Below are 17,748 nucleotides of genomic sequence, written 5' to 3'. Positions count from 1 at the left end.
ATTATTCGTCCATGTGTCCTGGTCCATTAGAGCAAGACAACCCAAACGAAAGTTGCTCCTGACTGGTGAGGTTGCCTTCGTAGCATCTGAGCCGTTTGGAAATTGCAACAGTTGATAAAAGAACACCGCAATTTGAAGGTTACGCCGCCCATCAACGAGTTCGCATGTACTGTCAGTCATTCTCGGCAGGCTGATGACCCCTTTCAATTGAAGACCAATCAAACTAGTTTCTGAGCCAAATAATATTTCTGCCGTTACATGCACACACTGCACGTAGGGCTGAATCATCTGGCTGTACCCATGGAAGTTTATGGAGAGATACTGTACAGCAAGACAGCAGGAAACCTCAGGAGCAGCAGTGTGGCATGGTGGGCTGTGTTCAAAACAGGCCTGGGGGCACCCTGAACTGCCTAGCAACTGCTCCCTTTCAAGGAAGAGTACCTGTTCCTGCTGTAATGCAGCATTATGTCTCAAGTGATTTAGTGGAGGTCAGAGGCACTCTACTGTCAAGATAAAGGTGAGCCATTTTAGCATTTCAGTGTTCGGCTATGACCAAACATGAGCCCAGTAACGAGTCTTGATAAACTGGCCTATCAATGCTCAAATCCTCAGGAGCATACATCAGGACATATGTGAGTTTCTCTACATGTTTGTTAGCAGACCATTAGTGTACTGTTATTCAACTCCCCTACACAGTGAACTCACTGCACCCTCAACACGCGCACACACAGTCAAGCAAACTCGCACTCCCAAAACAGCCACATGATTCTCACATGTACTGCAAGTAAGGAACAAAGTCCATACTTGAGTGTCTGGCGCAGCTGTGATCACAGCTGGAGGTTCATCTCCAGGTCTGGAGAGAGAGCTTCGCATGAACCCCCACACTAGCGCACCCCCCCCCCCCGATTTCCTGTTATCCCTGTCGACTCTATACTGGACCTCAGTGGATGATTTCAGACTTCCGGCAAGGAAACCAGAGATGTTCTAGACAGGAAACACACAAAGAACAAACATCCTCCATTATTAAAAGGTGTAGTGCTGCCCAAAGAGCTTGACCATTATATTAATACGTCACCACAATTACTGATCCACGGGGTGCTACCTGTGCTACATATCAAAAACTCCAGATTATACATCCTTTAGGAAGGAAACCTGTTAAATGAAACAGCAGACAAACAATGAACATCCACTCAAGTGAATTGCTCTCATGACAAAATATTTTGCACTGCTGACCAGCGCAGACAGTGAAAGCTCGAGCTACTGACGATCCTGTCCAGTAGTATCCCGACATCCCAGTGCTTATATGATGCATTAGGCTAATTACACCCCAGCATGAAATATGAAATGTGTTTTGTGTTGGCCTTTCATCTCAATAGCTCACAGTAAATTCCTTTCCATCTCCCAAATGGCATGAACACACCAGTTTTCATACTAACAGGACAGGCTTAGACAAGACAGTGAAAACTGAAATTTCAAAGAAAGCAAGATACTGACTGAAAAATGTAATTAAAATATTTATTCCAAATGTATTAAAGCCAACAAATATACTCAGTAAACTAAACACTCATTACAAACACACCGGTAGACTTACAAGAAGTCAAATGGCTCGAGTGTGGCTCACGAATCATTATGGGACAGCACTGCGTGGGAGGCGGAGCATTGGCCGTGGGAGGCGGAGCCTGGAGGAGACGTCAACAAGCAGGGTCATGCTCATATGGGCTGGGCTACCTGGCGTAAGAGGAAGTTCTTTAGGCATGTGCACAGCTGGTTCATCAGGTCTTTGTTCTGGCCCTCCACCCAGTGCATCTCCACCACCACGTTGCTCTCCTCCAACGTCACGTTCAGCAGGCACTTGAAGAGAAAGCAAGGGGCCAGACAGGGGCCGAGGGAGACCTTGGGGCTGCTGGCCCCTCGCACATGGGCACTGGGCGTGGCAGTGCTCGGGGACTCCGTACAGTCGCGTGCACCCCTCTCAGGCTCCTGCGGCCTATCTGGTTTTTTCCCGTCACCGTGGGGCTCGGGGGCGTCGTCTGCTGCAGCCTGGGCTGAGCCGTCATCGGTGCTAGTGGAGGCGGGGGCGAGCGCTGATCCAGGCTGTGGGCTGCCCCCTGGGAGGGGCTGGGCTCGGGGCAGCTCGCGGAGCTGGCGTCCCTGCTCGCGGCGCTTCTGCCGGACGTGGACCCAGGTGTTCTCCACGGCCGTCAGCAAGAGGCTCAGCTCCGAGTCGCCGGAGGGTACACGCTTGTGCAACACCTGCAACACAAACGTGCACCCACACGTGACCGCCTGACCGGCCATTGCTAAGGAAAAGCGGAATGAGGGGGATGACAGCAGTTTGAGTTCCAACATACTACGTAGCCTGCGTGCGTGCATGTACCTTCAGATCTGTGAGAATCTTCTCCAGCCAGGCGGCGACGCTCTCTGCTGGGGTAGCTGGTGCGCGGCCGATGCTGGCGGCCTGGGCGTGCAGCTCTGCTGCCGTGGGCCCCTGCACAGTAAAGGTGAGGGGCCTACGGGCCTTCTCCAGCTTACGCTTCTTACACGGTGGAGACTGAACCACAGAGACATGCAGTCAGCTTTTAACCCTTAGCTGACTGAAAAGTTGATAAGAATTCATCACAGACATACAAAAGGTGACCTCATTAAGAAACTTTGAATCACGTTGATCAGAAGCGGAGTTGCCATAAGTTGCCGCAAAAAAGAAGCAGACATCCAGCACACAGCTGTCCATTTTTGTGTGCCGTGGTCAGCAGAGGGCAGTAGCGTGCAAAAAAAAGATGTCAAAGGCGTGGCTGTTCCAGCTATCTACGACCTTGGTTTACATGGTAGTAAACAGGGTAAATATACCGCGGCTGTCCCGAGTTGCATGGTTGTGCCATTAATTTGGAGCTCGACACACGCGGAGATGGACATACCAGAGAGCAGAGGACAAGAGTATGGAGCATAAAAAACGCACTCCTGTAATCAAGAACACACACGTCTCTCTTCAGTGAAACATGAACTAAAATGCACACACACACGCATGAATGTTCCTGGTCCTCTGATGCATTTTTGAAGCTTTTTTTTCTTCTTCTTCTTTTTTCTTTTAAAAAGTCTCCAACGAGAATGAGGTCAGGACAGACGCGACGATGGGACCGTCATCCTTCTTCAAGCCTTGAGCCTCAGATCACATTTCTACAAAGCCTACAGTGTGCTCATATGGGCACGCACACACGCACGCATCCACAGGCATGGCAAGCATTCCACACAGGCCTGTCTCCCTCACGGCGAACCCAAACCGAGACACCCCCAGGGCTGAAACCCACAGACCACATACAGTAAAATGCCATGAAGGGAGAGGGGAGTGGGAGAAAGCCCTCCACCTCTTCATTGCTCTCTTAAATGCCAGCTAGCATCATGACTGAGGGCTGAGTCACTCAAGAGCAGAGAGAGGGACGTGTGTGTGTGTGTGTGTGTGTGTGTGTGTGTGTTTGGGGGGGGGGGGCTGAGTTGGAGAGACAAAGAGCTGGCTTCACTAAGCATCCCTAGTCGGTACAAGAAAACACTCGAGTCGCTTGCAGGACACCTCGGGTCCTGCACCGTCCTGAAACACAGACCTGCACGAGTGCTGGTGTAGGACAAGACCTTCAGAGTCTCTGCCATAGGTCTCTCCCCCACCCCCTGCTCACAGAGCGTTTGTGTGAGATCACGCACACGCCACAGCAGTCACACTACAATGTGTAATCTTTAAAAAAAAAAAAAAAAAAAAAAAAAAGGACACCAGGGGGAGCCATTTTAAGCCTTTTTGTAATGCAGTGACAGTGTTCTTGATAAATAAGGTAAAAGACAATCTAACTGCCCATTTTCAATTAATCTACTAGACGCCTCATACTGGCTTCAACAGAAGCTGCTTAATATAACCTTGCAGTCATTTTCAAAACTGTCCATCCCCGTGATGTCACCCTCAGTCCACAAGCTGGCGTCTGGAGCAAACCCAGCAGTGTGCGCGTTACCGACCTGCAAAGTATCAAATGGAGCACAAAGCATGACACTCTATTGATTGCTCTGTGTTATAAAGTGCTTAAGCCCGGTTCAGTGCTCCTCATGATAGTCTCAGTGTTTGCCAGTCATCTTGAGTCTTCTGCTATATATATATATATATATATATATATTTTTTTTCCCCCCCCAAGAAAAATCAATAAAACCCATCAAATCGGTGTGCTTGTGCAGAGCACACTGCAGGCATGGACTTCTCTATTCCTGTGTGGAAGACACGGATTGAGGTCCTCACATGCCCACACCACTCTGGCAGAGCGGCTAATGCCAGCACGAACCCAGAGTATGCGCAGACAGACGGCCGTCACACACACACACACACACACACACACACACACACATACACATACACATACACACACACACACATACACACACACACACACACACGCCAGTGGCAAAGCGATCATTAAACTCAGAGCTGATGGGTGGCTCTCATCCTCCTGAAAGTGCTGTTCTGTTCACTGGCTCCGCCCCCAACCTGACCTTTCCACCCTCGCCATACATCAACTGCTCCAACAGCTCGCATGCCGGACATGTTTGGAGCAGTGCAGGACCACACGCACACTCGGCGGGTGCCCTCATCATGAGCACCTTGCCGGAGTGCTGTGCTGTTTACTCAAAACTCATTTAATCCATGATGCCTGTAAAAATAAGCCTAAATCTTTAGATGACATCAAATTACTTCACTGCCAAAGCCACAAGCATATCCAATAATAAATGTAAATATTCTAATTATTATTATTTTTGTAATTAAGAACTGCCTTCTGTAATTAAGAACTCTTCTGATCTGAGACATGGTGTGTAAAAGGAAGCTCTTGCTCCTGGCATACATCTGACACGTGGATTATGGAGCAACCTGACATTCAGATCGATCTGGTTTTCACACAGTCTGCTAATGGGGCTCAGCTGGCCTCAGGAAACGACCGTCAAGCGCCAACGTGAGAAGCTCTGCACGCTGTGTTTGCGTGGGTGTGTGTGTGTGTGTGTGTGTGTGTGTGTGTGTGATGGGAGGGAGGTACAGATGGGTGCAGATAATACTGAAAATGATGCAGATAAGAGCCCATGTGAAGCTGAACATGTCCACACAGCTCCAATGTTTTCTTATTCACAGGGTGTGTGTGTGTGTGTGTGTGTTTGTGTGTGTGTGTGTGTTTGTGTGTGTACGTGGACTTGCATGCAGACAAATGTAGGCCAATCTTTCTGCTCAAGTGCCTTCGAGGAGAAAGACATGTGGGACTCGGGAGTTTTATATAAAAAAACAAAAAACAAAACACCTGAACAGCTCCCCCCCCTCTCTCTCCCCCTCCCTCTCCCCCTCGAAAAGCATGGCTCCACACATCAGCCCTGCTGCCCTGGCGACCGTTGCCAGGCTACGACAGCCGAGGAAGTCACACGAGCCTTAGAAGCATGCCCGACGGAATGGGCTACGCCCGCGTTGCTCACACAGGCGCGGCACGGCCAGAAAAATTCAGCTCCGGCTTTCCCTTCCGCCGAAGCAACACTCATGTGCACCAAGCTGCCCGGTGCACCGCAACTACGTCTCCCAGGAACCTCTGCCAGCGGCGCGGAGGGAAGGCAGAGGGAGCCCGTCGGTACCACTCACCGGCACAGTCACGTCCTCGTAGAAGCTCCACGCCAGCGCCCAGCGCATGGTACGGCCCTGGCAGAACTCCGTGTGAGTGACTTTGGGGACCTGTTTGGACGAGCAGGAAAAGGAGCAACCAGCAATGAAATCAACAATCCGAACATGAACAAAAATGTTAAAATCCCAGCGAAGCACCGCTTCGCCGTCAATGAGGGATCGGGGCTCGACTCCGTTGGTTTTCGAGTGCGACTATCGCATCTAACGAGTTTACAGGGCTTCACTCAGTTCGTTTCCACCTGATCTGAGTCTATGCCCAGGTGTGAAACAGCCTCTTCTCCAGGGGCACGGGAGGCCAGGTGCTAGGGGTGCGTCAGGTTTGACACACGGGTGCTGGAGAGATCGTACTAAATCGCACACTCCTACGGGCTGCAACCTCACGCATCTCCTGCGCTACTGAGAGGTGTGGAGGAGTGCCCCCCCCCCCCCAATACCCCGACGAGCGAAGGGCTTTTAAACAAAAGACAAGCAAAAGGAAGAGATGAAGAGGCAGCAAGGATAAAGGGGGAGCATCATTAGCATATTAATTAGAGGCCCATTAGCAAGGCACGGGGGGGGCGGCTGTAGCAGAACACCCCGTTGCTCTGATGAGAGGCGACAGCACCCCGACACCTCCAGATGAGCAGAGGACGGGAGGAGGCACATGGACCGGTGAGTGACACCAGCCTAATAACCTGTGAGCAGAGCACAGAGCTCCTGCTCCCTGGGAGAGGGGCTTCCCCCACACGTGGGGAGGCATGAGCTAATAATGGCTAATGAGCTAATGAAATTTAGCCCGTCAGGGGCGCTGCTGTGTTGGACACAAGGAAAGTTGATTCAGTTCAATTAACCTGAAGTGTCAGTAGTGAAGAGAAACTGGATGAAGCTGTAGGGAACGAATGAGAAAGCCATGCGGGCGGGCGGGCGCGCACACACACACACACACACACACGCCGAGTCTAAAGCGCCACTCACCCCTTGTTTTCTCAGCTCCTCCTTCAAAGGCGCCAGGCTGCACTTCTTCCCCAGCATGCAGCTGTACCACCTGCAGCAGAGAGACAGTGTCAGCGGGACATAGAGACAGCGGGACACAGAGACAGTGCCAGGGGCACACAGAGACCGCTCTACCGCTCCACCGCTCCAGCCCCGGATGCAGACCCGAGCCGGCTGTGGGAACGAAACTGATCTCACTTCCCCCAAGCAGGTCGAGAGCTTTACAGACGCACGGGAGACAAAGAAAAACCTAAAGTTCGTCTCTGGGACCCAACACCTGGGCCTTCTACAGACAGAGGTGGGCGTGAGCAGACAACAGGAGGACGAAGGCAGGTTCCTCCCTCCATCAGCAAACGTACAAGGAGAAAGCCGTCGTAAGTTCCTGCCTGCCCTGCCCTGCCTGCTCTCCGGCAGCAGGGGGGCACCCGTGCCAGGGAAGCCCGAGGGGCCTCCAGAACTCGTTTCATTTTGATGTATGAAATATTAAAGAGTCCTAATATGCACAGATGTTCCCCGCTCTGTGGAGCAGGGGGAGGCGGGAGGAAGGCTGGAACAGCCTCCGCTGATGGCGGCTCGGCGAACAGCGCCTAGACTGCAGTAAACAATCACTTAGTGACTGCTCTCGCCTTTAACTGACTAGAAGGAAGCAGGATAATTATAGTGCCGATAAGATGCAGCCCTTCGCACTGTGTGAAATCAGGGCTGTATTTAGAGTGTGTGTATAGGGAATGTGTGTATGAGAGGACGGGGGAGCCTGGATGAAGACCTGCACTAATTACAGATGTGCATAGTTAAAGAGGAAGTGTGATTTTAGACCAATCAGAGGGTCTGGCTCAGTCTACAGGCACCTGCCAGCACTCAGACACACACACACACACGCGCGCACACGCTCGCTCTGAGATATGCTGACACACACACACACACACAAAGTTTATATGTGCACACGCAGTGGTCCCGCCGGAGACAGGAGTCCTGAGCGTACACATACTAAGATGAAGAGCAAAAAGCCCCCTGATGGAAGTCGCTCACTCGGCTATACAAGCTCGACCCACACAGACCATCAGACCATAGACCTGCACAAAGATAAAACCCTGCAAATCTTAAAACAGTCCCCTCTTGCACGCCAACACCCTCCAGTCTACTAGGGGTCCCAGGTGGGGCTTTGTTAATCAGGTCTAATGTGCACTGCCACACTCCCCCCTCCCTGCTGGTTGCACTCCAGTGCTCTGCTGACAGCTCTGACACTGAGACACACACACACACACACACACACACACACACACACACACACACACACACACACACACACACACACACACACACACACACACACACACACACAGCTGCTCCTGATGGGCTGCATGGGTAATTGTTTACTTTGTCTGCCAATTAATTAAACAAACTCTGGATGACGGTATCGTCCCAGCTTTGGGATGATCTGGGATTAGCCCACCCGACCCTCGTGTGGCAGGCCCATGCTGCCCTCAGCTACTGCTGCTCACGCCGGGTGGAATCCCATCACGGATCACTCCACTGAAGTGCGGCAGGTAGCGGAGTGTCCGCCGTGTGCAGTTAAGTCAGTCCTGCCCCTAGCTGCACTTCCAGTATGCATGTCAATTTTACTTATAAAGCACATTTGAAACAGTTGGTGACAAAACTGCTATACAGCTTATCTGACAGCATACCTGACAACAGCATATAAACACACAGACCCAAAGAAAAACCACCATATTTACATATGTAATGTACAATGTTAATGTATAAAAGCATTAAGTCTTGATGTAAAGACATCGAGCAGGGTGTCAGCCCACACTGGTATACATCGCTGGGTGACTTTCTGCGTGTCCCATTACAGACCTAAATTAGGAGAGTACACGCCTCTCAGCACAGAAACATGCCCAATTTAACTCCATCGGAGCCCTCGTCATGGCTGGCCGACGGCGCCCCCGAGATTCGAACACGGGTCTGTGTGTGTCTGTGTGCACGCGCTCACGCATGTGTTTGTCTGACCTAAGCCTCCTCTTGAGCTGCAGACTGTCATGGATGATCCTTTTCACAAACTCCAGCTCTCCGCCCTCTGCCATGATCTCCGTCGCTCCGCCCGTGTTGACAGAGCTGGGCGGAGGGCGGCGAGAGTTCCTCGAGTTCACCCCCTGATCGGGCGCATAAAACACAGCCTGAGAACAGCGTGACAGCCCGCAGCCTGCAAGGCAGACCCGTTAGGCAAATCAAGCTTGTAGTGGGAAAAGAAAAGAAAATCGCCTGGGGGCACCCCAGAGCTGAAGAAAGCCGTGCGATCTGAGAAGGCGGCGCGGTACCTTGGCCTCTAACTGGTTAGCGAAGAATGGAGGGTTACACATGCAGAAGTCGTAAACTATAGACTCCTCTCTTAATGCGTCCATCAGCAGGGTCTTCTGGGGTACCTTCACCACTGCAACATGTTACACGGCACCATGGTCAAAGTGCACAGGAGGGGGGAGCAGACTCCATACAGGACACTCATCACCGGCTTACGCGCACGGGGACGCGCGCCCTCGCACACGAACGCACCTTTAATGAGGTCCGCCATGTTGTTTTGCTCAACATTCTTCTTGGCGTAATTGTAGCAGATGTCATCCACTTCTGTGGCTAGAAAGTACCAGCCATTCATAGAAGCTCCCAGCAGGGGGTAGATACAGGAAGCGCCCGTGCCTGCACAACACACACACACACACACGAAGACAAAGAGACAGAGTGAGTCCAACTCGCACTGCTAAAGACATTACTCCTCCTTTAGCTGCACAGAATAACCTTCAAATGTAACTACACTACTCTGTGCTAACTGAAGTTCACTGGACCAAAGAAATGGATTAGTCACAGATGTCATCATCAGCACTAACATCCACGTCAACTGTCACTTGTAGCCAGTATACAGCAGTGTCATCACAATAAACCACATATAGAACAAACAAACTGACAAGCAAAAAAAAAAAAAAAAAAAAAAAAAAAAAAAAAAAAAAAAAAAAAAAAAGCATGAATAAAAACAAATATTTAATAGCACCGTTTAACAAAAGAGCAGAATTTGGTATTTCACTGGTAAAAAGTCCTGTTGATGCACTAGGAATATAAACTGAAATATATACAAAAAAAAAAGAAAAGAAAAGAAAAAGATTTTAAGGTTAATTCACACTTTACAAGCCTAATGGATGTGATTCATTCAGTACAATGAGCTGTCTGAATGGACAGAGGTGGACAAAAGTTTGACAGATCATGTCTGTAATGTAATAAAGGGAAGGCAGACCAGATCTGCTCATCCATTATCTAGTCACCCACGCTTCAAAAGCTTCCTGTCAGGACAGCGAACATACAAACAAGGCTGTGTGGCCAGAGCCAAGCAGCTCCCCGGCGCCAATTCATCACGTGTGACAGTAAACCGCAAATAGATGCGGAGGTCTTCACTGGGGGACCTAACTCAATATAAAGTTACAGAGAGCCTCGCGTAATAACGGGCCGAGAAACTGTGATAGGGAAGACAAACACTGGGACAGCTGCATGAGGATTTGAGCTGATTCCCCAGACAGACCCAGGAGAGGACAGAGAATGCCGGGTATGGACAGGGACGAGGACCTGCTGGGGGGGGGATTTGGCGGAGCGGTTTTGTCTAGACTGAAAGAACCAGCAACCGCCAGCACAGCCAAGACAGCCCAGCTTCCCACGCGACGCCTGCCTCAGAGTGAACCCACCAGCGCCTCGGCCGAGGCCCGATGAGCAGGATTAGCAGGGGCGTGCGCGTTAAGCGCGGCGGTAGCGAGTACCGATGTCGATGCCACTGCGTGGGCTGCCCTGGCCCCCTGTCAGGTCCTCCACCCAGTGGATGTAGTTGAGGCGCAGCGGGACGGTGGGGATGAGGCGCTCCAGTGGGACGTCGATGGTCAGGCCAAAGTCCTCCTTCAGCAGGGTGCATGTCAGGGCGCGCACCGCCTCGGGGTCTTTGAAGTTCACCCTGCGGGACAGCGGACAGGGAGAGAAGAAAGAGGAACGAGAGAGAAACAAACAAACAGAGAGAGAGAGAGAGACAGAGAGAAAAAGAGATGGAATAAGTCCTGTTCTAAAACACTGCATTATGTCCACCAGTGAAACGGCCTGACGGACGCACACACCGACGGAGAGACTCTAATGCCCTGCGCTTCTCCATTTGCACTGATTCTATAATGGCGCGAACGCGTGCATCATCAACACTGGGGAGTCCTCAGCTTACACCCCCGGCTCAGTCACTAATGCTTTCTGCAGTGCAGGGAACACGCACCGAGCAGAGAGGGAACGTGGGAAGGTAGTTATAATTAAGGCGTCTACATTCACACCTCCCAAGATGCAATTAGACGGTTCCTAGCGAGGTGGGGTGGCTGGCACCTTTGAAAGAAAAGGCTTGTGTATGCTCTGTGTGTGTGTGTGTGCGCGCGCGTGGGTCTCAGCATGAAAGCATGGATTCAAGTCATGGCATGTAAAACGCTGTGGTCTTGTCTAGCTGCCAGCCTGTTACATTCCCCTAAAACACATGCAGAGATGAGCTTATCAGCCCAGTTCTCACTCACACAAATCTCAAAGAAAACAGGAAGGGGCTTGATAACCACCCCCCTCCCCCCCAAAAAAAAAACAAAACAAAACAAAAAACACCACCTTTGAAGCAACTGAAATCTTGGTTCACACATGCACATCATCTTTTGTCCCCATCTTCAAATTATTTAAACAATTGACATTCTTCCAGCAATAAAATATTATGAGAAAGCAAGAAACTGTCGAGGGTGCCAGCAAGCGGAATTCCAAACCGGAGGTGTTGCAGCCCCAGAAAAACTCTGAATGTGTCAGGAGAGGCGTCAGGAAGAGCTTCCTGGGGAAGTGGGAAAAGGGGCTGCAATCCATGGATCACTGACAGGAATATTCACTTAAACAGGAAGGTTTCTAAAAACAGACTAACGTGGAAAACAGACTGAAAATGGTCACGGAATGCAAATTAGACCTAGCTACACCAAAACTATGCACAATTAGCTTCAGAAAGGGTGAGATCTACAGCAGGGTTTCGAAGCCATTTCTAACCAACAGTAATGTTTAAAGATGAAGTATAATGTACATAAAGATAACTTTACAAGAACTGGAAAGTGGGGTAATATGTTTTCCTCTTTTACTCTCCCACATGGGAAAATGCCTTTTTATTCCTCAAAAAGCCAAAGGACGTCTTCAGTCAAGATTTCCTTCTCTAAACTCTATTGTGTGTGTTCTTGTTGGTTAAGGGAACCATGTTCCCTTAGAAAGTGTTCAAAATACCGTCAGACAAGACAAACAAAATGTACTGATTTAACTTAATGTCTTATCATTGGGATAGTGATCAACGTCAGCATTCTGTCCATCCTCCCTACAAGAGCCTCTGGATCATTCTTCTGTGATCTCAGTCCTGATAGCAAAAATATAAATATAAAAGGGATCAAACTAAGGAGAAAGACCAGACATGAGCAAGATAACCACCCACCCCCATCCTCCGCATCCCAGCCAAACACCCATCTTATCTCATCTGGGTGAACACTTCTCTGGCAATCTGACCAACTTTAAAAGCTTTACATTTTAAAACACATTCCTCTGGCAATTTCAACAAACAAATATTCATCCAAAAGTGGCAGCCAGGTTAGCTCTAATTAATTTAGTATTTTCGCCACGTCCATTAATATATGAATGTGACCCTGGAGGTGACCGTTGTATTAAATATGAATCAGGTGGTCATTAACGGTTGCCATGGTAACCGCTTAAATGGGCCACCTACACCGGCAAGAAAAGCAGGGGGAGGAAAGTTAAAATACAGAAACAGCCACGTGGGCATCAGACAGAAAAGGCCTGGTGAAGAAAAGCGAGAGAAGGAGAAAGAGAGAGAGACGTTAGACGTGACACTTGGTCCCCATGTAACGTACAAGCGACGTTCAGCCCAGGTCTTTGTTCTTGTTGTGTTACCCGGGCAGGTCGTAATGTGTGGTCGGAGGTGACTGCCGCCTTGCTGCCCTCTAGTTATAGCCTGTAGTGAACGGAGACGACCAGAACGCTGCGGCGCCTTGCTCGGCGCGCCGTCTCCACGGTGACGGTTGGCCCGCGCTGGAATGAAGCGGGCGCGAGCGCCGAGAACGCGCGTGGACGGCGTGCGACGCCGAGCCCGCCCTGCGCTAGGAAAGGCCAGCGTCTCCTAGGCGACAAAGCCGGCTAGCCACGGCTGACGCCGGCCACAGAGCACTGGCCCCGCGGTCTTCGCCGCGGCGCGAAAAGCTCCGGGTCTGCAACGATGCCGTCTGAGAGCGAGATAATAGACGTTCCTCTCAGGCTTTCACCGAACGGAGGGGTGCTGGTTTACAAACAATAGCTCCGTACTCTGTCACCTTCACAACCCCTCCAGAACCGGAGGCATTCTTAAATCTCAGAACAAAAGACGTGAGAATTCCCCACCGTATAACCTGCAAACTGAACGCCAGGCCGTCTTGCGAGCAGCCAAGTTACGTCAACCGTCAGTTCTAGACCCAGATAAACTCTAAGCACCTCCAACCTCTGTTCAAGATATCGTCTCAACCTGCAACGAACATGTTCCAGTTTCCGTTTTTAAACTCAATTGTATTTAAAGTGTTACAAAACAGCAGGCTATTATCCACGCGGAAAGAGCGAATCACAGCTAATAGCCATTTAGAGAGAGGGTGCCGCCGACGCTCGGGAATAATGCTAATGTGGATTTAACCAAACAAACAAGTCACGCCTCGTCTAGGCAGCTACGGTGTCGGGAACGTCCAGGAGCTGTGGGGTGTCGCCGGCGGAGAGGAAGGGGGCAGCGCGAAGCTCCGGAAGAACCCAAACTCATCCGCTCATCCCATTCGTAAAGTGAGCCGAGGCTGAACGCCTCAATTATGCCCCTGGTTTCGAGACGAGAGCCCTCAGCCGGGGACGACCCTCCTCCGCATCAATAATGCAGCCCTCCACGGCAGCCGCCTCTGGAGATTAATGCTGCTCTATTCCAGCCCGCAACGGCTCCCGAAACGTTCCGCGTCTCTTTCACGGGAGAAAGCAAAACTGAGCGTTAAATGTCACCAAGAACTAAATTTTTAATGCTCCCGCCCGCCCGTACGCTCGTGACGGACGCGATCTCTCCGCTTTTGGCCTCTTAATCTCATCTCGCCCTTATTTTTTCCCCGTGGATGACATCTGTGGCCCAAAACTTCCCTCTCTCCCCAGCTGAAGTATGAAGAGAGGGCTGAGCGGATATGCCTTCTGTCTCCCGTGCTACCCTTTCCATCCCCCGTAAGAAGTACCGTCTCTGCAGATTAACCCCATCTTCCCAATGCCTGCTGGAGACACTTAGCAAAAAAAAAAAAATGCAAGGAAGCTTATCTAAGAAGCACAGCCAAGCCCGTAGTGGAAGAGGACTTACTATCAACTGATAGGCTAATGATACAGGAGTGCAGCTGAAAGACTTATTAGCTGTGTAAATCCCAAAGCTGGGAAATAACTTGTGCAAATGCATTGCGAAGTCCTGGTTAGGGAAAGGATTAGTTAAAAAATGATTTAAAAAAAAAAAAAACAAAAAAACATTTTTTAATACAAGTGTGTTCATCTGGGGAGAGTGAGCAAATGGGAATGTGAGAGAGGGGAAGTGTGTCTGAAAATGAGAGAAACAAACAAAGACCTAGACAGAAGGGCGGTGTGGTTGGTGGAGGGGGAGTACTGTAACTCGCACCTGTTAAGAATGCCGGGAGCATTTAGGCAGCTACACTCTCGCTGAACGCCCACACATCCTGACACACTTACACACCGACAGCTGCCGCGGACGCCGGCACACTGAATTCATCTACATTTACACAATGCCATTTTCTGCACAAGCAGACCGCCCTGACAAAGAGACGGACAGCCGCGTGCGTGTTTGGGCTAGTTCAAGCAGGGAAGCACGTACACACTGCAAAGTGCAGATCCAACAGGGCCCCAGCTGCCGGGGCCCTCTGTGACAGCCTGCTAAAAACCATCAGAGACGTGTGAACACAGCCAGGCTCCCCCTGCCACGCTGCAGGAGTAAACTCAATCAAAGAGACGCTACCCAGAAAGATGCCTCATACCAGGTTCACATGCAAATGCACAGTGCAAAACAGCTACTTTGGAAGCACACATTTCTTTTAAAAAGTATAAACGCATAATTGTATGCACTTGTAACGCCAATAAATATGAGAGCAACATGATCTGTAAAACTGGGGTTGCACTGGCAATCTGCTAAGTAATACGCCCCTTCTAGCATAATGATATCAGAAAAGATATGGAATATATTTTTATAATAAATGCATCTGACCCAGATCTGGGTCAAGACCATCAGCCTAAGCCTCAAATGTTCGAGGCTTGCTGTAGAAATAGGTGACGTGGATTGTGGGAGCTTGGCTGTGTGCTTGCATGCATTAAACATGAGGAGCTGATGTGCATTTCAAGGACACCAGGTATGAAATCTCCATCTCCAAGGCCTGCGGACTGAGAGATCCTTGCTCGGACCCAGACATGCAGGTGCCGCGGCCACGCGTAGCCGGTGGTTCTTGGAAAGAGGCGACGTCTCCGAGCCGGAGCCGAGCATGGGGCGAGCAGCGGTAGCCGCCCCGCTAATTAGAGCGTAGCGCCAAGTAGCTGCAGGGTGCTGTTTGAGCTTCCAAAAGCATCGTTATTAGGGAATCAAAGGCAGAGGCCCGCGATGCGGGGCTCTTTTCATGCTGCATCATCAAAAAGAGCCTCCACAGCCAGACCTGACAGCGCAGCTGAAACGGAGAGAGTGCGAGAGACTGAGATGAAGAGCGCGCAAGAGGGGCAGGCAGTGCTGCACAGCAGGCGCTCTCGGTTGGACCTCTCCAGGTGCCCAGTTGTCTGTGGAGAGCTCCACAGCACGGCTGTCTATTTATCCCCTTGACCGTGCAGGGACACTTTCACGTGTCTCTTCGTCCCAGAAGAGACTGAACAGAGCTGAACAAAAGAGAAGCGGGTTTCTGAGGGTTGCGCGGTATGCCATCAAGAACTCAAAGATGCCCTGAAAGAATTTTAAAAATGGAGGCGATGTAAAATTGGGATTTTAAGATCAGTGATTTTTTTTTAACTCTTGAAAAACTACTATAGGTAAGACATTCAGTGCAACAATCTCTCCATCCTAATTAAACAATAGTGAAAATTCCTGACTGGTTATGGTGCACAGATATCCAAAATGAAGACATGTTCTTGTGCAGATGTTCTCACAACTGTAAACATAGCATGACAGTTTTATGAAATATTCTACTTTTTTACAGCTTGTACTGCTACCACAATATTTTTCAAAATAATTTAAATTTCTGAGTTGTCAATTACACACACAACACAAATATGCCATTTAGCTGCACTTGAAACCACACCTGAACTAGGTATTAACATAAGAGGGACAACAGAGAATGACTTTTTTTTTTTTAAATTTCCAGCCCGTAAAATCTCAGGTCACCCCAGCTGTGACACCACCCTGAGGGAGTGGGGTTTCTCTGAGCCTAACAATGCTAGCGGACAGGGCACACACTGTGTGAGCAACATGGTTCTGGGTATTCGATATCACTTGGTGTCCCAATTATCAGATCCTTTCATCCACCTTTCGAAGCTTTGTGGCAGTGGGTTTTCTCTTCCCTTCCAGTCACTGTGGGGCTTTGTTGAAGGCTTTTACACAATAAAAGACAAAAAGGAAGCCTCGCAGTGTTCAAAAAAGAAGCAGTGTCTTCAATTTCCACTAGTCACAGAAATAGTCATCTTGCTGCCAGTCAAAAGCAAGTAAATAGCCTCACTAACAACCATACCTTTTAAAAAAAAGAAGAGCACATGCGCACGTGTGTGTGTGTAAAAACCCTAAGGCTAGGCAGACGGTGTACTCCAGACAGAGACAGGCAGCTGAGCCAAGCCCTGGAGCAAGAGAGATTCCCTCATTGACTGACACCAGCACTGCAGCTGGAGTAGAGGCCCTTACTCTCTCTCTCTTACACAGTCTGGTTGGCCAGGTCAGAGATCTTCAGAATATACTCTTCAGAAAGGTGTGCACCTCTTAGTACCAGAGCAAATACCAAGAGGTAAAGAGAATGGAAATACTGAGGTGTTTTGAAGGATGATGTAGAGTTTGATTCATGACATTTGAACAAATGACCAGCCTGAAGAAAGAGGGGAAAAACCTAATCTTGCAGAAAAAAGAGCTAGAAATAGAGCATACAGAACTAAGCGTTGCTAGCCTTTTTTGTATAAGCCCTCAGATCACTGCTACTGCCAGTGTCAGCAAGAAGCTTCACACTGCAGACTAATGCAACTGTGGAAATTCAGAGTTTTGATGCTATAATTCATTATCCTCCACTACATACAAAGGTAAGCGATGAAGCAGCCACAGCATCACCGAAAAAATCTTTAACTGCCACTAAAACGAGCACCAGTGAACAGTGGCTCAGCCACATCAATACATGCTTATGAAGGGAGATACGGAGGGAAGCGTTTACTCACGTCGCCCGGCCGACCAAACTGGTCTGCACATGCTTCTGAAAGTCTGGATATTTGGAGGCAAGGTAGGTAAAGTCTGGTGGCTTGTCCTTGTAACGATTTCGAGGATGCATGGATTTATTCAGTGCCATTCCTCTTGACACGCTGTCGAAGCAGTTTACAAACAGTGCAATACATTAGGCCCGCAATGCACTCTAATACAAACGCTAGTGAACACTTCCATTTAATCAGAGGAGGCAAGACAGTAAAACGCGCGCTTGCAATGTTGTTGTAAGATAACGTGCTACGTCCAACACGCTAAACATGCATTCACAAAGGCGTAGGAACCAACCTAGCTAGCAAACTAGCTAATAAGATGGGCTAGCCAGCTAAAACATGCACAACAACTATGCTAGCAAGCTGAGGAGCATGGCTTAATGAGACTGAACGTGTAAAGCAGCGCTACAGTACCCTGCAACCTCTTTTGGGAAGTACTGTCAGTAATGTATTAACTGATTGCGTGTCATTGATCTTCACTAGTTCTACCTGCAGCGTCGGGCGTCTGCAACCCACGTTGTTTCAACGTTGTGTCGGTTCCGTTT

At 49.6% G+C, this 17,748-nt stretch overlaps 1 protein-coding gene across 2 annotated transcripts; it reads right to left on the bottom strand.

The window, feature by feature from the left end:
- Positions 1–1,494: 1,494 nt before the first annotated feature.
- Positions 1,495–17,748, bottom strand: mettl16 (methyltransferase like 16). 2 transcript variants are annotated; one of them, XM_026997761.2, is made up of 10 exons: positions 17,693–17,748; positions 17,171–17,311; positions 10,447–10,634; positions 9,203–9,343; positions 8,971–9,083; positions 8,663–8,805; positions 6,635–6,704; positions 5,642–5,731; positions 2,378–2,551; positions 1,495–2,253 (listed from the first exon to the last, which is right to left on the bottom strand). In XM_026997761.2, the coding sequence occupies exons 2-10, from the start codon at positions 17,296–17,298 to the stop codon at positions 1,711–1,713; spliced, it is 1,590 nt and encodes a 529-aa protein (XP_026853562.2). In that variant the 5' UTR covers positions 17,299–17,311; positions 17,693–17,748; the 3' UTR covers positions 1,495–1,710. The 2 variants fall into 2 exon arrangements, with proteins under 2 accessions (XP_026853562.2, XP_026853563.2); XM_026997762.2 differs by lacking the exon at positions 5,642–5,731.

The sequence above is a fragment of the Electrophorus electricus genome, chromosome 15, assembly GCF_013358815.1.
Source record: "Electrophorus electricus isolate fEleEle1 chromosome 15, fEleEle1.pri, whole genome shotgun sequence".
NCBI classification, from domain to species: domain Eukaryota; kingdom Metazoa; phylum Chordata; class Actinopteri; order Gymnotiformes; family Gymnotidae; genus Electrophorus; species Electrophorus electricus.
The sequence above is the reverse complement of the archived record's forward strand: the minus strand, read 5'-3'. Positions and strand labels throughout refer to the sequence as shown.

Coding starts and splice junctions, on each gene's coding strand:
- mettl16 (XM_026997761.2), bottom strand. CDS start 17,298: ATGGCACTGAATAAATCCATGCATCCTCGAAATCGTTACAAGGACAAG. Junction 5,732..6,634: donor AGGAGCTGAGAAAACAAGGG/GTGAGTGGCGCT, acceptor TCGTCCAAACAG/GTCCCCAAAGTCACTCACAC. Junction 2,254..2,377: donor AGATTCTCACAGATCTGAAG/GTACATGCACGC, acceptor TTTGTGTTGCAG/GTGTTGCACAAGCGTGTACC.